Raw genomic sequence first — 21,121 nt, 5'->3', positions numbered from 1 at the left:
TAAAGTAGCCTTATAAAAATGGATCACAGTTGTTCAAGTTTAAAAGCAGATGTAACTTGCAACAAACCAGAGTTAGTTCTCACAATATTACACTTTAACGACGTGTACGAAGTTGAAGCACGACCAGAAGAGCCCGTTGGCGGAGCCGCAAGGTAACGGTTTGCAATAGTGAAAAGGAAATGGAGCTGGCCTACGTTACCTAATTTAAACGTCAGTTGGGTTGATGGAGCTCGCCTGAAGCCTGACTGAACTTCATTCTGCTTAAGGTTGATTTGCCTTTGTATACATTAACAGTCTCACTTCAGTACTGTACAAAAATGAAATGCTAAGTTTTTCTCCCACCAGGTTTGCCACTGCTCTAAAGAAATTCCAGTTGCTGAATCCTTTTGTAGTTTTCAGTGGTGACTGTCTGAGTCCCTCTTTGCTAAGCACAGTCACAAAAGGAAAGCATATGGTAGATGTTCTTAATAAATTAGGAGTCCACTGTGCAGTCTATGGTAAGTATTTAACACCAACCATGCATGTATTTACTTTGTCATTGTACACACAAGTTTATTAGCTACACAGACATAACTCTCTTGATATATCTGATATCAAATACACACATTCCTCAGCACTAATGTTGTTTCACACTATTTTTTAAAGGCAATCATGAGTTTGACTTCGGCGTGGACCACTTGGAAGAGCAGACAAAAACGATGACCTTCCCGTGGCTCCTCAGCAACGTGTATGACAGGTCCGTTTTGCCTTGCAACACTAGATGCCGGTGGGTTAACACAACTGTACTGTATCACTCAATTTTGAATAAATATTCAGTCAACAGTTGTTCGCTCAAAGGTTCACCAGTGAAACACTGGGACATGGCGTGGTCAGCACCGTCCTCGAGTGGAACGGCCTGAAGATCGGTGTCATGGGCCTTGCAGAGGAGGAATGGCTGGATTCCCTGGGTACTGTGGACAAGAAAGACCTTGACTATATAGACTACGTGGAGACAGCTGACCATCTGTCAGCTGAATTGAGGGACAAAGGGGCTAACCTGGTCATTGCGCTCACACACATGAGGTGGCGTAATGATATAAGGTTAGCTTTAGAGTCCAAGGGTTTGGACCTCATCCTGGGAGGACATGACCATGAGTATGGTGTTCTGGAGGTCAACGGGATTCTGATTGTGAAGAGTGGCTCTGAGTTCAGATACCTGTCCAAGATTGATGTTGTGATGGACCAGGATGGGGAGTTCGAATACAGCTGTGAAAAGATAGTCATAATGAAAGACCTTCAGGAAGATGCTGAAATTAAAAACATTATCAGAGGGTACACTGATAATATGCGGGTGAGTTTCAGTCATTGCAACAGGATTCATTTAGAGTAGTGTGAGTCTGGGGTTTTAAACTGCCTAGGTGCCACTACTCTATTGTTTTATGTACGTACGGTTTTTGGATAGGGAAGACATTTTTCTTTTTTGGCTCTACACTCTCAAAGATTGGATTTTAAATCAATCAATTACTATTGGGTTAATGTCAGTAAATTCTCCACTTACATTTGACTCTATTTGTATTCATATTGGGTTCAGCATTTTATAATGACAAGACTTCTTTATCCATAGTCCCATAATTTTAGAAAATAATAAAGCTGTCAATGTCTAGTCTTGATTCTATGCTTTGCATTTTGCCTTTGTAGTCTGCTATTGGTTTCTGTCAGCATTATAACCAAAAAGGTATCAATTAAGTAGTAGAAGCCTGTATGAGGAAACATTTTTGAAACATGGTCAAAACCATAGGATAATCAAAAACAACACTTTGGAACATTATTAAAATGAAGGAAAGCTCAATAATCGCTTATTTCCTTGTAGGTTAAAAAAAGATTTCAGAAGAGGATGACCAATAAATTCTCACTATAAAGAAATTAAGAAAAAAATATGTCAGACAGATCAGCAGTACCCTCAAGGAGGTAGAGCATTGCTGATCTCTGCAAATAAAAAAACATAATGTTACAGTAAGTAAAATAACTTTCAGAGTTACAGAAAAACGTATTGTGGACAGGTTTGACCGGTGTTTCCAAATCCTGGTCCTGGAGACCCCAAGAGGTGCACATTTTTGTTTTTGTCTGAGCACTCACACACCTGATTCAAATTAAACACTTGATGATAGGTTGATTACATCAGTCAAGTGTGTAAGTGGTAGGACAACATTTGAATCAGGTGTGTGAGTGCTTGGGTAAAAACAAAAATGTGCACCTCTTGGGGTCCCTAGGACCAGTATTGGAAAACATTGGGTTAGACAAAAATCACCAAAGTGATGGAAAGAGGAAAGGCTGGAGAATAAAATGTTATCAGCATAACACCTTATCGAGGCAGCAAGTAGCAAAATAATATTAGATCAAATGTTGAACAACTGCATGATTTGGGCATTTAAGTAATCCATAATATTAGGTCAAATGTTGAACAACTGCATAAGTAATTTCTAAATGGTGAAACCAATATGAACATATCTACATGTTAACAGCATACAGCCATAGCCAAATGTATTAGAAACAAAAATATTTTTAAATTATATTATATTTTGCTAACCAATTTTATTTAGTTGTCATTGAACCAAACCAAACCACTTAGCAAATTCCACGACGAAATGGCCGGACAATATTATTGGTGCCTAGAACTAGTATCTGATTTCAAGCAGCTGATTCTCCTTTACTTCAGAATTTAACTTTTCTCTGGTGAGGTGTAGGTGCCTGCAATATGAAAATCTGTTGTTCAACCAGTTTGAATAGAGTGAAGGACTCATTCTCCTGTTTTGTGTCACTGTGTGTACCGCAATGAGCATGGAGACAAGAAAACCCAAGAATTATCTTAGGAGGGGTCATACAACACTCAAGCCAAGCATGTACAATCTCAAGGCTACAGGTCCATATCCAGACACCTTGATGTTCCTGTTTACACTGCTTGGAATTTTATCAAGAAGTTCAAGGCCCAAACAAGAGTAGCCAAACTACAAGAGACATTGATGGAACAAAGTTCAAAATTCACCCAGGAATGGGTAAAGATCAAACACTTCACTGTTCTCAAGTGGCCAGCAATGAATCTATATCCCATTCAAAACCTGTGGACAGATCTGAAAACAACTGCTGGGAGGTATCCTTCAAATCTGTGTGAACTTGAGCAAACTTGCACCAGAAGACTGAGCCAAAGTGACAGTACAGATGTGCAGGAAGCACTTCATTTTTGTGGAGGCCAAAGGCTGCGCTAACAAATCTTTACTGTAGGGTGTCAATCATTTTGACAATGCCATTCCTGTTTATTTTCTGATTGAAAAAAACGTAGGTTCTGAATAGATAACAATGGGTGTATATATTAACAGTAAAATATATATAAAAACAGTGGACAAAATACTTTGGTCACTTTCAACTTATTTTTTAGAGACAATGTGATTAGTTAGAAAAAAAAAAAAGAATGCAAAGGGTGTCAATGTTTTTGGCCAAGAGTAATTCTTTGAATTCAAATTAAATCTTGTGTAGATCCAAAATAAGAAGAAAAAGTGTCACAATAATTACATTGGGTAATGCATATCTCTGTATCTCAGCACATGCTTGGAGAGCTCCTGTGCCACATAGAGGTGCCCTTGGATGGACGCTACACCTCGGTTAGACGAGCAGAGTGCAACCTGGGTAATCTGGTCACCAACGCCATGCTGGAGGCTACGCACGCTGAAGTGGCGCTTTTAAACTCAGGTTGCCATGATTTCTGTTTTCCTTAAGTTTAGTTTAGGCAAACGTACGTAATATCATTTTTATTAAAACATTTTATTAAGAGTTTGGCACCCATATCAGAAAAAAATATCCAACTGTAAAAAATATATCCTGCTTAGGTACTCTGCGTTCTGACCGCCTACACCCAGCGGGGCCCCTGACCATGCATGACCTGCTGCAGATCCTGCCCATAAGGGACCCAGTGTTGGTAGTGGAGGCCACAGGTCAGCAGATCCTTGAGGGCCTGGAGAATGGAGTCAGCAACTACCCTGCTCTGGATGGAAGGTACTGCCCTAGAAAGGCACCAAAACCACATTTTGTGTTAACTGGTTACAATTGGCACATAATTCTCAGACATAGGGCCGGTTCCAGACTCATTTGTGGTTGTAGGCAACATTTGGTTAGCGAGGCCCCAATACAAACATTTTGTATTGGCGCCCCTGAAGGAGGAGGGAGAAAAGTTTATTTCTTGTATTTCTACACATTTTGCCATTATCCATGCCATGGTAATATCTGAGAGATACTGATTACAAACCTGATGGTAGGGCCCCTGGGGATCAGGGCTCCGGCAGCAATTGCAATGCCAGTTATTATTCAGCCTTCATAACTACAAGCTTAGATAAATATAAATATACAAATCTGACTTTGGTAATTATAGGCAAATTGAAAGATTTTGATTACTGATGCACAACCATAATTCCAAATAGGTCCTGGCTTATTTGACTATTTGCACACTTAATTGTCAATTAAGACTGAGTTCCCAAATTTAATTTCATTGTAATTATTGGGTTTCGGGATACCCTAAGGGGGTGCTCGCTTATGTCTCTTATGCCTGGACCAGCACACAGACCACCCAAAAGATTCTGACACTTAGCATTTTTCAGATTCCCTCAAGTTTCTGGGATCCAGTTTGGCTTTGATCCCAATGGAAAGCCTGGCCACAGAGTCATAGCTGAGACAGTGAAGATCCAAGGCAAGAGTTTGGATAGAGACAGAAAGTACCGGGTGGCCATGAAAGAATTCCTAACAAAGGTTGGGTATATTCTTCAGTTTCATGTTAGCACACACGCAGAATCCACTGGAATACTATTGTACACTATTGTACACACACCCAACTCCACATGGCTAAGAATATACAGAAAAAGTATTGTTTCTTAGTGGCGGAGGATGCAGTAGTTTTAAGTGGACATGTAAAACTGCTTCAACAAAGAATGATAGCGAGTAGTGCTTTTGGATTTGGAGCAAAGGAAACATTGACAAATTTTACATCCTCTGTTGTTTTATCCTCAGGGCAAAGATGGCTACACCATGTTCAGTGGCTGTCCTCATAAGCAGGATATAGAGAATGCTCAGATCCTGTCTACCATTCTTATCAACCATTTTGAGTCTGGCCAGATTGTCAGAGGCATGAAGAAGTGGAGGTCTGGCCACAGGATGGGGCTCATCAAGGTGTCCTGCAGCCCCTCTGTGTCAGGTGAGCACTGTAGTCTCATTAACCAATGCATTGATGTATTTATGCATTCATTCATGCCCATCTCAATGAGTGGGCTAATATCCTGAGTGTACACTGACACTTTGTTTTGCAGCCATTCAGAGATCCAAGCTGAAGGGAGAGGAGGTAGGATTGGCTGTTGTCCCCGGAGTAGAGGGCAGGATATTTCAGGTTCACCCTGAAGGCCAACCAGAAGCCGATGGCCAAGCAGAAACCGATGGCCAACCAGAAACCGAAGGCCCACCAGAAACTGAAGGCCCACCAGAGCCTGAAGGCCCACCAGAAACCAAAGGCCAACCAGAAACTGAAGGCCAACAGTGGGCAGGGCTCTTCTGAGAATTCTGCTGGAATTCTTAGGTCATTGTGTGAGTCAGAGGGCATTACGTCAAGTCTCTCACTTCTTTCATCTGCAGCTTCTGATCAGCCTCCCAAACAAGACGGACTGTCAGTGAGCACTCAGACAGCAACATGAGATGAAATAGTACATTTTTGTGGAATAGAGGAAGGGAGACTAGTTTTCTACCTGTGTCTATGAAAACATTACGGTAATAAAGTGATTATACTTAACCAAACCACATGGTTTTCCTGGGTTTTGTTTTATTTAAAATGTAAGAAGCACCCTTAGTCCCCAAGTACAGTATGAAGGGTATGACCGAAACAGTAAAGGTCATTAAGTAGTCCTCATCTTCCGTGAAGGCAGTGATCTTTCAATAGCAGAACAAGAATCAGAGGATTCCTGATTCAGCACCAAACACTTTTTGTAAGGACGTAGTTTGATAAGGCCTTGCACATTGAATTTATATCAATATAAAGGAACCCCAATCAGGGCTGGTTGGGAAGTTGTGAATTTCTTTAAATGATTTGTTTTTACACATATCAATTGTACAATTCTCAAGAGCCACAATAGCTTACTTCAAACAATGGTATTGTGAATACTTCAAATTTCAAAGACTACAGACACAAGAAATACTTTGAAGTTGGAACTACACAGATTAAATTACATAATGATCATGAGATGGTATTTAGAGCAAAATAATTTGAATTGGTTCTGCAATTCACTTCAAAATTGTAGTGCTCAGAAACCCATCTTCTAAACTGAGCAGCAAAGAAAAACCAGAAAAAAATATTAAAATAAAAAATTATACTTTTACATGTAGGTTACAGTTTTCTGTATATACTGTATTAGGGAAACAAACCATTAGAAATGCTTGAGTTCTACTTCTCGCAAGAGTGAAGGCAGCTTACCAATGATTGCTTCTGCCAAATGTACTGAAGACTCAGGGCTCAATTTAACCAACCCCCCATTGCAATATTTATGCAGTACACGTTGCTATTTTATTCCCAGACTGGTCTTGGGTACTTTATAAAAAAACGTCCCTAACAGGGCCACCTCCTCTCAGTGATGCCTTTCCCTTTCAGAATTAGAAGTGTGTGTCGTCATGGGTATATGGCAGGTATGAATCAATAAGTCCAGGTAGTAGCTTTCTGTTGTTGCGTATTTCCATTTCATTTGTAAACTTAGCTTTAGTGATACAGGTTGCTGATTCCTCAATGCCCCATCTGGTATTCTGTTTTGTCAGTTCAATTGGGATCAGAAAGAACACTGTAGGCTCATCAGACTTGTTACTTATCAACCTCAGGCACATCTCTGATTTGTCAGAAAGCTTTTCTTGGCCTCCTGTCGTTTTTTAAGTCCCCCTCCATCAATCTATTCATCAGTCCTGCTACCAATCTATCAATCCACCTTTAGAATGAAGGAAAGAAGAAGTAGCAGAGAAAGCAGAAGACGATGAATCCAATGACCCAGTTCACAGAATAAATGTAGATGATGATCATGTCCATGTCAAAGCGCCAGCCGCGAGAATCATCCTCAAAGTCCATTGCGTCCAGCCGGTAACCGCCATGAGGGAATTGACGCCTGGCTATTGGACTAGCTTGCCTCTGGAAGCCTTTTCAGGGTTTGAGATGACAGGAAACAATTCAATTATTCCAACACATTTTCTGCATGTAGGCTACTGAAAGAAATACATATTTAATAATAACACAAAGATGATAATAAAAATGACATTACTATTTGGTTATGTTATCTTTAGAGACCAACATTAATTTCTGTCTGTAAAATGTAGTTTAACAAATGTGCCTGCTCAATCAAGTCTATACAATAGAGAGTTAATAACCCTCACCTCCAAAGATACGGAAAAGTTTCCTGCAGCTTGGCAGAGGCCATTTCGCACAGCTTGCCTTCTGGAAAGTCTGTTTCCGAGAGAGGTATTCCTTTGGGAAGAACGTTCTTGCTGTGTGGTTCAACTCTGCAACACAGAACAACATCAATTAAAGGCTCCTCCTAGGTTAATTAGATTGTCTTAGCATAAAACACCATCACAGCCTGGGCACCATGTGAAAGTAGAAGAGGGCAGTTCCCAATCCATGCCGTTAAAACTCTTCTCTGAACTAGAACCTCAATGGTGGAACCCGCTTCCCTTGGAACTAGGATAGCAGAGTCCCTATCTTCAGAAAACATCTAAAAACTCACCTGTTCATAGAGTATTTAACTTCCACCACCAATGTCTGTTGTTTTTGTTAACTTTTTATGTTTCATGTTACTTGTATGGTGTTCTTTCCAGCACTGAACTTTGCAGATAATTGATTCATGGATTAGATTGCACTATATTGTGTGGTTGTTTCACCTAGTTCTTTTAAAATGTATGCACTGACTGTAAGTCGCTCTGAGTAAGAGCATCTGCTAAATGGTTAAAATGTACATTTATTTGGTATATATTCATGGCTGTGGAAGGTTAGACACATTATAAAACTGTCCTTTTTTTTTGTATTCATGTGTTCGGCTCCTGCGTAACTTGGTGTCAAGGGGCTAACATTTTGGATCAAGGGCCTTTTTGGGATTTGGAAATTCAACAGAGTTGAAATTCAACAAAGCAAATCAGTTCTTTTTGTGGTTAGATGGTTTCGCCCTGGCTCTTTGAGCTGCAGTATCTTACTGAGCAGCACCTGAGGGACAGACAGGGAGTGAAGGGTTTGGATACTGTGCTTACCCTTCTGGAAGAAAACATGGGTGATGATGGTCCTGCAGAGTGGACAAGGGGTGTTGGTAGGGCTGCTCTTGGCCAGGGTGCGGAGGCAGGGCTCACAGAAAATGTGACTACAGGGGTGGCACATGTAAGGGCTGAAGTAGACATCCAGACACACGGCACAGATGAAACCCTCTCTGTCCCCAGTGCTCACATCTTCCTCCTCACTGCTACTCCAGGGGTTCCCTGTGGAACTCTGCAGGAGCACAGAGGTTGACAATGGGTCTTCGAAAAGTCATTTCAAAAGAGCATGAATGAAACGTACAAATCAGATGAGTTATCGTTCCCCAAATAACCCTAGGACAGATAATGATACAATAACATAGCTTACACCAGCCATTTAAGATCACGTTGAATATTCATGTGGGGTTATGGGTTAATAGTAGTTCTTTGACCATGAAATGAAAATAGCAGCTGAAGAAACATACATGACTCTTTGACAGTGTCAGCTGGCAGTAGCCATGTGTAAGAATGTGATTTTCCTCCTATGAGACTCCATTCCATAATGGGTTTTGGATATTTTGCCTTATGGAACTTTATTTCATGCAGGGGCAGGTAAACCTGTAAAGGTCAGGAGTTGAGGGTTTAGTAGATAGGGAATAAAATGAGGAATATGCAACTGCTTGTAACGATATTACAGTTATTTTACGTTAGTAATTTCAGAATTTCGATCCTTCTGCATATAACTAGTGCAACAGTAGGATAATGATGAATTAAAGCCCTGAAAAGATAACACCCAGGCATCCTCACTTCTAGATGACATTGATTTTATTAATTATTAATCACTGAATCATACCCACCTAACCGAAGTCAGCTAAGATACTGCGTAAGAGGTTGGACTTAAAGCAGCACTTCAACCTAGGGAGACTATAGGTTGTGTGTCCGAGAGACTTGTTTTATAAATAGTTGGTCAGAATGAGAAGTTTTTCTTTTGTGCACCAAAATGCCCACAGTATTATGTCACTGTGTGGTCGTTTGAAGGGCGAGCAAGCTCTCGAAAATGAATGTAGTCATGCTTTGTGTCATTTTGCTAAGACTACATGTTGTACCAATTGCACTAAAAGGCGCTTTTATATGTAGTCTTGGCGGTCATTGATTCATTGTGTCATCTCTTTCAACATTATTCTAAACAGCAGATTGATGAGTGTAAATGTGTTCTTTTTCTGTTTCTAAAAGTCTACAACACAACTCTGCAAGCCATTACTTCCTGCTCTGACATAGTCCCTCCCACACAGGCAGCAAGTTTTTTCAATCAAAAATGATTGAGCTGTAGACTGGGTACTGCCAGCTAACTAAGCAACACTATGACTCGTCAGCAGGATTTAGTGATCGTAGATAGTAATGTTAAACCATACGTGTTTGAACCAGAGCGGGCTACTTTACAAGGATTTGATGGAAAGTGGTAGCTGGATATTGTCAGGATTTTCCTGCCTGGTGATACACATGTTCAAAGTTCAAATATGGATTGAAGAATGCATTTAATCGCTTTTGGACCATATGCAAAGGCAAAGCAGCAAATAGGTAGGGTAATTATATTTATTTGTGTCTTTCTTCTTGCTAAACAGTGGGAATTTCCTGCTTACTTTTTGCTAGGATAATATGCTAATTATTGAGATCTGTGACTGTGAAGGGTAACATGGGGCAAACTGCCCCCCCATGTAACTCTCACATAAACCACAAAATCTCACCATTCTTTCTTTCAACACCTCCTCTGGCTGCCACTAATTTTATTCAACTGCAAATGTCCTCTGTAGCATCACACCTTCTCAGCCAACTATTAAAAGTTCCTTTAGATCCCATAGTGGCTGTCCACGCCCTTCCTTTAGATCCCATAGCGGCTGTCGACAGCCTTCCTTTAGATCCCATAGCGGCTGTCGACGGCCTTCCTTTAGATCCCATAGCGGCTGTAGATGGCCTTCCTTTAGATCCCATAGCGGCTGTCGACGGCCTTCCTTTAGATCCCATAGCGGCTGTCGATGGCCTTCCTTTAGATCCCATAGAGGCTGTCGACGGCGTTCCTTTAGATCCCATAGCGGCTGTCGACGGCCTTCCTTTAGATCCCATAGCAGCTGTCGACGGCCTTCTTTTAGATCCCATAGCAGCTGTTGACGGCCTTCCTTTAAATCCCATGGTGGCAGTCGACGGCCTTCCTTTAGATGCCATAGCTGTTGTTGACTGCCTTCCTTTACATCCCATGGCGGCTGTCGACGGCCTTCCTTTAGATCCCATAGAGGCTGTTGACGGCCTTCCTTTAGATCCCATAGAGGCTGTTGACGGCCTTCTTTTAAATCCCATGGCGGCTGTCGACGGTCTTCCTTTAGATCCCATAGCGGCTGTTGACGGCCTTCCTTTAAACGCCCCTGCTTTTTGAAAGCGATAAAGATGTCGTAGTGAGTAACAAATACACCACGGATATATGTTTGGTGCTTGTAATTGAAAACGTTGCAGTATTTCGCTGTGTAGTCGGCTAACTAGTTGAATGTTTTATCGCTTTTCTTTCCGATTTCATTTATATATGCAAACTGCAATAGCTAATTAGACAACACATTGTCTGATTCAGTTTGTATGTCAGACTATAGAAAAGCTGTCTGGCGGCAAATGTGTTTCGCTTGTGAGGTAACGAGCTGTCACTAGCTAGCCAAGATTGGAGCCAGTAATGTTGTGCTTTACTGACGACGTCGTCACTTGATCATGATGATGTCCTGCATCTGCCAACACATACTTTCAATGTCGTGATGTGTGTGCCTTATGCTTACTTTATGATCACATTAATTGTGCCTACCTCGAATGATTGCTTGCACAAAAAGCGTTGCAGTGTTTTGTTAAGCAAACGTAGATGTTCATTCTTGTTTCTATTGATCTGTCATATACAGTGGGGAGAACAAGTATTTGATACACTGCCGATATTGCAGGTTTTCCTGCTTATAAAGGATGTAGAGGTCTGTAATTTTTATCATAGGTACACTTCAACTGTGAGAGACGTAATCTAAAACAAAAATCCAGAAAATCACATTTATAAATAAATAATTTGCATTTTATTGCATGACATAAGTATTTGATCACCTACCAACCAGTAAGAATTCCAGCTCTCACAGACCTATTAGTTTTTCTTTAAGAAGCCCTCCTGTTCTCCACTCATTACCTGGATTAACTGCAACTGTTTGAACTCGTTACCTGTATAAAAGACTCCAACCTCTCCACAATGGCCAAGACCAGAGAGCTGTGTAAGGAAATCAGGGATAAAATTGTAAACCTGCACAAGGCTGGGATGGGCTACAGGACAATAGGCAAGCAGCTTGGAGAGAAGGCAACAACTGTTGGCGCAATTATAAAAAAATGGAAGAAGTTAATTCTCCCTCAGTCTGGGGCTCCATGCAAGATCTCACCTCGTGGGTCATCAATGATCATGAGGAAGGTGAGGGATCAACCCAGAACTACGGCAGGACCTGGTCAATGACCTGAAGAGAGATGGGACCACAGTCTCAAAGAAAACCATTAGTAACACACTACGCTGTCATGGATTAAAATCCTGCAGCGCACGCAAGGTCCCCCTGCTCAAAGCAGCGCATGTCCAGGCCTGTCTGAAGTTTGCAAATGACCATCTGGATGATCCAGAGGAGGAATGGGAGAAGGTCATGTGGTCTGATCAGACAAAAATAGAGCTTCTTGGTCTAAACTCCACTCGCCATGTTTGGAGGAAGAAGAAGGATGAGTACAACCCCAAGAACACCATACCAACCGTGAAGCATGGAGGTGGAAACATCATTCTTTGGTGATGCTTTTCTGCAATGGGGACAGGACGACTGCACCATATTGAGGGGAGGATGGATGGGGCCATGTATCGTGAGATCTTTGCCAACAACCTCCTTCCCTCAGTAAGAGCATTGAAGATGGGTTGTGGCTGGGTCTTCCAGCATGACAACGACCCGAAACACACAGCCAGGGCAACTAAGGAGTGGCTCCGTAAGAAACATCTCAAGGTCCTGGAGTGGCCTAGCCAGTCTCCAGACCTGAACCCAATAGAAAATCTTTGGAGGGAGCTGAAAGTCCGTATTGCCCAGCGACAACCCCAAAACCTGAAGGATCTGGAGAAGGTCTGTATGGAGGAGTGGGCCAAAATCTCTTCTGCAGTGTGTGCAAACCTGGTCAAGAACTACAGGAAATGTATGAGCTCTGTAATTGCAAACAAAGGTTTCTGTACCAAATATTAAGTTCTGCTTTTCTGATGTATCAAATACTTATGTCATGCAATAAAATGCAAATTACTTACTTAAAAATCATACAATGTGATTTTCGGGATTTTTGTTTTAGATTCTGTCACTCACAGTTGAAGAGTACCTATGATAAAAATTGCTTTGTAAGTGGGAAAACCTGCAAAATCGGCAGTTTATCAAATACTTGTTCTCCCCACTGTAGAAACTGTTAGTTTACTATTTGGTTAGTCTATCAGGCTATTAGAGAAATTGTGTAGTGGAAGAGTGAGAGGTTGGTTTTGTTAGTTTTTTGTGTCAGTATTACCCCAAACTACCCAAATCTTTACGGCTTACTGTAAGGCAAATGATTGGAGCTTTGCTCATTGAAAGCCATGTCTGACTGTGGATTTAACTATTGAGACCTGTGGCCAGCCTTCTACTGTATAAGGCCCTATATAAAGCCTAAACAAACAAAATTGGATTTAATTTGCTGTTACTGGAGCTACTTAACTTAGCAACTTGTTTCAAATTGTGACTACAGTCCAATACTTTTTGTGGCACTACTGAGTTTGGCAGGCAAGAATATGGTCTTATTCTAATTTGACTCTATAGTTGCAAGAGGAGCACATTATAAATATCATTTATAAAATGAAATGAACATTTCAGAGTAATGATGGCTGAATTATAATCCTTACACTTTAGAAAACACTATAGTGGAATAAGAAATGGGAGATATGACTGATTTTGCCAATACACTTGAAACCAATAGCCAACCGAAAACTGCAGACACTGCCTTCCCATGTGATCAACCTGCCTTAAAAAATCGAATGAAACACAGCCAAACGTGGTCATCGATTGCTGCACAATTAAAGCTTTTCGCTACGAAGATCAGTGAAATATGTAGGTTAAACTGCAGGCCTACTCTCAACAGCAAACAAGTCGCAGAAATGAGAATCGACAGAGTGTGCATTCACGCAAAGAAGGGGAGGTTTTTGGCAGGGGGGATGTTTTCGGCACAACACCGGTACTAGCAAGGTACCTAATGAAGGTTCAAATTTGCAAGATTGTGTTTGACATCTTGTGTTTATAAGACACATCATTGCTAACATGAGTAATTATTAGATTGTACAAGTAGTTGTGCTATGGTGAAAGACCACCTTAAAGGGTCAATATGTACGATATTTACGATACTACTAGCATAGAAATAAGTAAACATAACTATTAGACATCGGCAGTTAATGTTTTAAATAATCTAAAAAACAAAACTCCCCATTTAAACTTCCTTCCCCTTCATCAGTTTACAATGACTTTTAATCTCCTTATACTTGCTTTACTATCCTTCCAATCCTAAACCATCCTGGACTAGCGGGTACTACATTGGTGTTGTTCAGTAAGGGAAGACGAGTCCTGTCCCTGTTTAAAGGCAGGATTCTACACAATGCCTCTTTAAAATGTTTCACATTGATTGAATTGTGGCAGTGTTCGTGTTATCCTTTAAAGAAAAAACAACAACACCAGAATGAGGTTTGTGTTCTGTCCATGTCCTACACCTTGGTCAGGGTCTCATTGCTTGAGGTTTTGACAAGCAGGTCTGGAACAGACTCCCATCTAAACAAATCATTATTCAAAATGTTTTCTCTTTTTATCACTAACTGATAGCTACCTCGCTCAGTAAGATGATATTATTACCTAGCTACATATCTTAAAAGGAATGCGCGAACTGTACGTTGCTCTGGATTAGAGTATCTGCTAAAAAGAAAATCAACAGTTTAATGAAAAGTAATGTATTCTACTGTACTCAATTAAATTCAAATGTACTGGATAGTAATATGCTGTACTGCACTGTCCAATCACTTGAAGCATAGACTTTCTTTACAGTTTCCAGAAAGGTGCACTAGTATTTTACTTTAACATGGTTCAGCATCCCTACATTGTTACAATGGGAATGAATGTGGTTTGAGTAATAAGCACTGTGACAACAAACCACTGTTTCCCTTGTCATTAGTGGAGGAGAGGCCAAAAAAAATGACTGGATCTGCTTCTTGGGGCAATTTCATTCTCCTCCCCCTCTTCTCTCCTTGGGGGTTTGGTCTCTGAATGTAGCCTACAAAAGCATGGAGGTCTTCCCGTCGTAATTACTACTATCACACCTAGGGGGTGCTCTGGGGATTTCACCGCCGCTATGCCTCTGTGTGCTGCCTCCCAAGGTGTGTCATTATCACAGAACACAACATAGACCACGGAGCAGTCCTCTAACCACACAGCCACCGCTATCCTCAGGCGGCGTGCGCACACACACACACACACACATACACATACACAGAGCTGTTCTCCCAGAGCTAAGCAAAAAAAAACTGTCTACTGCCAGAACTCCTGAAGACACCGCTAAAACAACACCTTGACATGTTCTTAATTCATTGTTTTTAAATCCCATCCCTGGAGACTCACGGCTTGTACAGGCTTTTGTTTCATGGCAACACTGAGTTGCTGCCAGTCTGTTAGATGTGGGTCCTCACCGGGACTAGATAAAAGAGTAGCGCTCAAACTAACATGCCCCAGACTCCTGTCTCTGGGCTGCAAAGAAGCATCACACTTCCTGTAGAGACTGAAATAGGACACCCCGTCTGACCTTTAAAATGCACACAGAAAGTAGAGAAACACATTTACATGACTTATCTCACTCACAAAGCAAAACGAGAATGTACGCCTAATGCCAGAATATATAACATAGTTATGTCTGCTTCAACAATATGCAAAGGCTTGATGTGAATGAACTGTCCCACTGTGACTTATAGGACTACACTTACCATATCAAGCCCAACTGTAAACTACACTGCCCTAAAAAATTAAGGGAACAAGTAATCATCACAGTATAACACCAAGTCAATTAAGCTTCAGGGATATTAATGTGACCAGTTAGGAGGCATAAGTGATTGTGAATCATTGACACCTGTTTTGGCCCAAATGAAAGTGACAGCAGGTGCACTGGAGAGGCAACAGCAAGACAACCCCCGAAAAGGGAATGGTTTAGCAGGTGGTGGCCACATACAATTGCTCTCTCCTTATCCTTCCTCACTGATTCTTCTCTAGTCTTGTGATTTGCTAGTGTCCTTGTCACTACTGGTAGCATGAGGCGGTACCTGCAGCCCATTCAGGTTCCACTGGTAGTCCAGCTCCTCCAGGATGGCACATCCATACGTGCCGTCGCAAGGTTTGCTGTGTCTCAGTCTCAAGAGCATGGAGGAGATCCCAGGAGACTGGCCATTACATGAGGAGAGCTGGACAGGGCCGTACAAGGGTATCAACCCAGCAGCAGGACCGGTATCTGCTCCTTTGTGTGAGGAGGAACAGGAGGAGCACTGCCAGAGCCCTACAAAATGACCTCCAGCGGACTACTGGTGTGTATGTTTCTGACCAAACTGTTAGGAGAGGCATATCCTTGGAGGGTCACACAGACCTTCATGTGCTTGTCAACGGTACCCTGACTGCTGTTAGGTACCAGGATGAAATCCTCAGACACATTGTCAGACCTTACGCTGGTGCAATGGGCACTGGGTTCCTCCTGGTGCAGGACAATGCCCAGCCTCATGTTGCCAGAATATGTAGGCAGACCCTGGATGACGAAGGCATTGATGCCACTGACTGGCCCTCATGTTCCCCAGATCTGAATCCAATTGAGAGCCTCTGGGATATTATGTGTCAGTGCATCCGACACCACCAAGTAGTACCACAGACTGTCCAGGAGCCCACTGACGTCCTGATCCAGGTCTGGGAGGAGATCCCCCAGACCTGAGAATGCCCAGATATTGTCAGGAGTGCATACATGCACGTGGGGGTCATACACACTACTGAGTCACATTATGAGTTGCCGTGATGAAACTCACACAAGTTGGAACAGCCTGTGATTTCAATTGTTTACTTAGATTTTCAGTGTGAGTTCCAACTCTTAATCGGTTGGAAATGTTTCATTGATCAATTACACAAAGTACAGCAAAGATTTTGATCTTCAATATATATTTTTTTTTTGCAATGTATATAGCTGCAATGTTATGCACTCAAAACCAGTCCCTCTCCGTTATAAAAAATATTCTGATAAGAAAATACCTACAGTACATCAACTAAATCCATGTATATTACTGTATATATGAACCACTCTAGTCTTATACGCACTTGTCTTTATGGTCAAATTACTGCAAAGAAACTACTACTGATGGACACCAAGAAACACGAGAAATGGACATTAGACTGGTTGAAATCTGTCCTTTGGTCTGATGAATCCAGATTTGAGACCTTTGGTTCAAACTGTTGTGTATTTGTGAGGTTTAGGTGTGATGGTGTGAGGGTGCTTTGCTGGTGACATTCTCTGATTTATTTAGAATTCAAGGAACACTCAACCAGCATGACTACCACATGCTGGTTGTGTTCTCATCTGGTTTGCGCTTAGGTGGACGATAATCAGATTTTCAATAGGACAATGACCCAAAACACACCTCCAGGCTTTGTAAGAGTGATTTGACCAAGAAAGAGAGTGATGGTGCTGCATCAGATGACCAAACCTCCACAATGACTGGACCTCAACGGAATTGAGGTTTTGGGATAAGTTGGGAACTTCTTCAAGAGTGTTGGAAAATCATTCCTGGTCATTACTCAAAGCTGGTTTAGAGAATGCCAAGTGTGCAACACTTTTTTGGTTACTACTTGATTCCATATGTATGATTTCATAGTTTTGATGTATTCACTATTCTACAACGTGGAAAATGGTGAAAGTAAAGAAATACCATAGAATGAGTAGGTGTGTCCAGACTTTTGACTGGTACTGTAAATATAAATAGTGATAAAGAGTATAGAATGCACTTGACTCATCACCTGTTTGTAGGTATATAGACTTAATGGATCTGGTGCTGAGTCCTTGGTTATAGTAGGACAAGCAAAGATAGGACAGCACTCTGTTTATATAATCATGTTTTTATTGCCACACTTTCTGATTAAGGCCATGATTTGTATTATTATTGAACATACTACCATAAAGGCTTTCAAAAGTTACCAAATTTAGCATTTAGTCCCATTTAATAGTAACCTTCATTTACGCAGAGATTATGCAGCTTTGACAGAGTCAATTCTGAAGTATGTTATTTATTTAAACACAGTAGTGTTCTATATTTGTCTATCATTTATGGTCAGTTGTTGTCTAAACTTGAACTCTCATTTCTAGTGAAACTTCCTATTTCTAAAGAAATAGTTATGCAAGTTGTATTGAAAGTATATTGTGAAAGCAAGTGAACTATCAAACTCATTGGATATTTTCAAGTGTTTTGTGGTGAAAACTGAGGGGGTCATACATCAGGTCAACACAGAGCTGGAAAGGCTAGAAATGTATTTCTTTTTGAGAAGCTTGCATTCATGCGCCACCATATGTTGCTAAAACATAAAAAATGGCATCCTACAGCATAATATTGAAAAGCAGATGGAAACAAATACATGTAAAGTACAACTGATTGCCATGATGTCCACAGAGAATGACTGCAGAAACAAAACTACAGCCCGCCACAATCATTCCAGTTCAGCACCGTGACTGTGGCTCTACACTAGCCAATCAAACAGGAATCTCTTCTTTTGTTCAGCTGGCTTTGAAGGGCCCTCTGCCCAAGTCTCATCCTGCAGCCAATTCAGATATAACCCCACTTTAACAGCAGAGACAATGGCCATTGAAATCCATGGTACTTCTATTCATCCTGTTCTGCACACACGTTCAAGTGTGCTGCAAGCATGTTGGTGTGAAATGCAAAAGTATTTTAGCATATCCCAAGAAAGCCTCAGAGATTGGGGTCATGGCAAGGGATCAGATATTGTTGGTGCTGGGAGCAACGTGTTCAAGTGTCTTGCTCAAGGGCAGATATCTTTGCTCACACCATTCCGTCAGCTGAGGGATTCGAACCAGCATTTGTTATATTTCATTAGCATGTAGATGTGCCTTTTTTTGGTTCCGTCATTTAGCTATATGATGATCCCTCCCAAGTGTGAAGGACCCAATGGAGCTTATCAAAGTGTGTGCGCTTGTGTAATTGTGTGTGCGCTTGTGTACTTGTGTGTGTGTGCTTTTGTGTGCTTGTATGCGTGAGCGCATGCAAGCTATTTAGATAAGTTGGCCGCTGCTGGGGCTGGTTGAGATTCAGTGAGATATACACGCAGGCACGCACTGACATTAATGAGCCTGTAGGCAGTAATAAGCCTGCAGTAATCAGCCTGCAGTAATTGAATGTGTAATGCAGTGAGAGGAGGCAGTCACTAAGTTTCATAGTGTAATGTATCACAAGGTTGCCTTTTTCACAGAAACTTCATCTTTCTAACAGCGATCGAAACGTGCCTAGAACACCTGCCTTTGTCTGCTTGCAACAAAGCTTGCATTGCGTAGTACATTGAGGCTAAAGCAACCTACTGCAATTTAAAGTACATGTAAATATATTATGCCAGTCTGCAGAAACACACACACACGCGCCTGAGTCATCATATGCACAGCACACAACGCCGTGCTTGTGATTTGTCTAAAAGACACACTGTTTTTGTACAGCTGAATCCTTCTAAACAACAATCTAATGGCCTGGAATGTAAATGGGCACCGAACTGGATCAATAATATAGCCTAGGGTATGGCTTGTGAGAGGCTATTATGGCCATGGTAATGGATCATAAGTTTCACTTCCATACAGCTGATCTTTTATCAAAAACCAAGACCATCAGTGTGATGACTTTAAACTGTGGCCAGTATCAGGAAAAGGCACAGTTCTTTATTACTTAACACACGACTTGTGTTTAAGGAGATCATTATTTTACAAATTGTTGTTAAATCATTCCTCATAGTGAAAGTGGTGTATGAGTCAGAAGAAACATAGTACTTTTCAGTTTTCTTGCTAGTATAAACTTTGGCCACTGCTACCTAAAAATAGCCAACTACAAACTATAGCTTACTTTAGCTGCCAGTATTTAGAAATTGGAATAAGGGACCTGCGGTTTTACCTGTCTGTTCTCTTGCAGCTGGCTCTGTCTCCACCTCTCTCTCCTTCTTTGTCTCCTCCTCAGACTCTTCATCCTGTTCCTCTCTCTTTTGCTCATCCTTCTATCCATCTCTGTTGGAGCAGGGTACGAGGTCCCAGCTGGAGTCAGAGTCACTACCCCCAGTACACCACTACCCCCAAGCTCTCCTCTCTCCTCTTCCTCCTCTTCTTCTCCCTCTTCCTCCTCCTCCTCCTCTTCCTCCCCCAGCTCTAAGCTGCTCTGTGAGATGAGACGTGTCCTATTCCTGTGTCTCGGAGACAAGCGACCAATCCCCGTCCCTGATCCTGGCTCTACCCAAAATGCACCGGAGTCTCTGAGAGCTCGCGAGCAATGTCGCGTTTCTGTGAGGCTCGCCCTTTGTGTCAGTCTCCTTGGCGACAGGGTGGAGGTTCTGATTCGGGGGGGTGGCCGGACTAGGGCGGAAGAGATGGGCACAGAGGCTTGGCGTGGGGACCTGGGGGCGGTGCTAGGTCGTTGGTAGCTGACTTGGGGGTGTCCCGGTGAGGGCAGTCCTCTCAGCAGTCTCTCACCATTTGAAGCCTCCATGTTGGTGGATTGGTGAGGGTTGGTGTTACAGTTTGAAAAGCTTTGTGTCCTACTCCTCCTGCCCTCTCTTTCTTTTGTGCCTTCTCTGTCCCCGTTTCGGTCCCGGTCCCTTGCTTCGTCTCTCTCTTGGTCTCTGGTCCCTCTGTGTCTCTGGCTATCCCTTTCTCGTTCCCTCTCACTGTCTCTAATTCTCTCGTCTGCCATCTCTTTATCTCGGTCCCTGTTGCTCTCTCTTTTTCTCACTCCTGAGAACTCTGGTTCGCTGTCCCCCTCTCCGTCTTGATTTCTCTCTCCTGCCCTCTCTCTGTCTCCCACTCTGAGATCCTCACTGAGAGCCTTCCGATGTGCCTTTCTCCCAGGCAACGCTGGCCTTCCTAGCCGATCTGCCCCAGCTGAGCATGCGTTGATCTCCGGTCCGACTGGATTGCGGTACCTTAACCGAGGCCTGACCTCCAGACAGAGGGCTTCGGCCATACGCTCCACCTCACTCTCACTGTCTTCTCCACCTGCAACACCACCACCTCCAGTAGCACCATATACTCTAGTAGTTTCCAAACGTGAGCACATGACTCCGCTCTCTCTGCCCACAGCACCTGGTATAACCACAACCAGCCCACCCTCTCTTCCAATCCAACCCCTCCAGAAGGCCACCTCTCTCGGGTTCTCTCTCCCTCTCCAGCTGAGCGCACTCCCTGTCCCTCTGCCTGGTCACTTCCCTGGTGGTTCTGGATGCCCACAACTATAGCTCTCTCAGGGCTAAGGTGAGCTGAGCAGAGCACCCCCCGTGCCCTCCTCTGGTGGGCCCCGAGGACATTCTGCACTGTTGACAAAGCTAAAGCCCCACTGGCGAGGCCCACCACAAAAGGGGGTGCGTTCAGCCACCCAATTGTTCTGTGGGGCCTATAGAAAAACAGGCAGCCACGCAGAACAACAATGCACCCATTGAACACTGAAACATAAGACGAAATAACCAGAGGTATTTTCTTTCCAATGTACACAGTCAGCTCTTTC

General features: G+C 42.4%; 2 protein-coding genes across 2 annotated transcripts; one reads left to right on the top strand and one right to left on the bottom strand.

Annotated features, from left to right (window-relative positions):
* Positions 1-18: 18 nt before the first annotated feature.
* On the top strand, positions 19-5,705 carry LOC105023353 (trifunctional nucleotide phosphoesterase protein YfkN-like). The gene is made up of 11 exons (XM_034296494.1): positions 19-152; positions 346-497; positions 646-736; positions 838-1,330; positions 3,576-3,723; positions 3,861-4,026; positions 4,626-4,773; positions 5,032-5,215; positions 5,328-5,359; positions 5,418-5,550; positions 5,647-5,705. Exons 1-11 carry the CDS (start codon positions 19-21, stop codon positions 5,703-5,705), a joined length of 1,740 nt encoding a protein of 579 aa, XP_034152385.1.
* A 118-nt stretch (positions 5,706-5,823) lies between these two features.
* si:dkey-250l23.4 (RNA-binding protein 25) lies at positions 5,824-21,076 on the bottom strand. The gene is made up of 4 exons (XM_010892443.5): positions 19,526-21,076; positions 8,284-8,515; positions 7,417-7,542; positions 5,824-7,182 (listed from the first exon to the last, which is right to left on the bottom strand). Exons 1-4 carry the CDS (start codon positions 20,675-20,677, stop codon positions 6,980-6,982), a joined length of 1,713 nt encoding a protein of 570 aa, XP_010890745.3. The 5' UTR covers positions 20,678-21,076; the 3' UTR covers positions 5,824-6,979.
* Positions 21,077-21,121: the final 45 nt, after the last annotated feature.

The sequence above is a fragment of the Esox lucius genome, chromosome 13 (genome assembly GCF_011004845.1).
Source record: "Esox lucius isolate fEsoLuc1 chromosome 13, fEsoLuc1.pri, whole genome shotgun sequence".
Lineage (NCBI taxonomy): Eukaryota > Metazoa > Chordata > Actinopteri > Esociformes > Esocidae > Esox > Esox lucius.
The sequence above is the reverse complement of the archived record's forward strand: the minus strand, read 5'-3'. Positions and strand labels throughout refer to the sequence as shown.

What these genes read in the sequence shown, in the direction of transcription:
- LOC105023353 (XM_034296494.1), top strand. Translation starts at nt 19, where the DNA reads ATGGATCACAGTTGTTCAAGTTTAAAAGCAGATGTAACTTGCAACAAA. An exon ending in AGTGGCGCTTTTAAACTCAG is followed by an intron (nt 3,724 to 3,860) that starts GTTGCCATGATT and finishes TATCCTGCTTAG; the next exon opens with GTACTCTGCGTTCTGACCGC. An exon ending in CCAGAAACTGAAGGCCAACA is followed by an intron (nt 5,551 to 5,646) that starts GTGGGCAGGGCT and finishes TTTCATCTGCAG; the next exon opens with CTTCTGATCAGCCTCCCAAA.
- si:dkey-250l23.4 (XM_010892443.5), bottom strand. Translation starts at nt 20,677, where the DNA reads ATGTGCTCACGTTTGGAAACTACTAGAGTATATGGTGCTACTGGAGGT. An exon ending in AGCTGCAAGAGAACAGACAG is followed by an intron (nt 8,516 to 19,525) that starts GTAAAACCGCAG and finishes GTGCTCCTGCAG; the next exon opens with AGTTCCACAGGGAACCCCTG. An exon ending in ACTTTTCCGTATCTTTGGAG is followed by an intron (nt 7,183 to 7,416) that starts GTGAGGGTTATT and finishes AACCCTGAAAAG; the next exon opens with GCTTCCAGAGGCAAGCTAGT.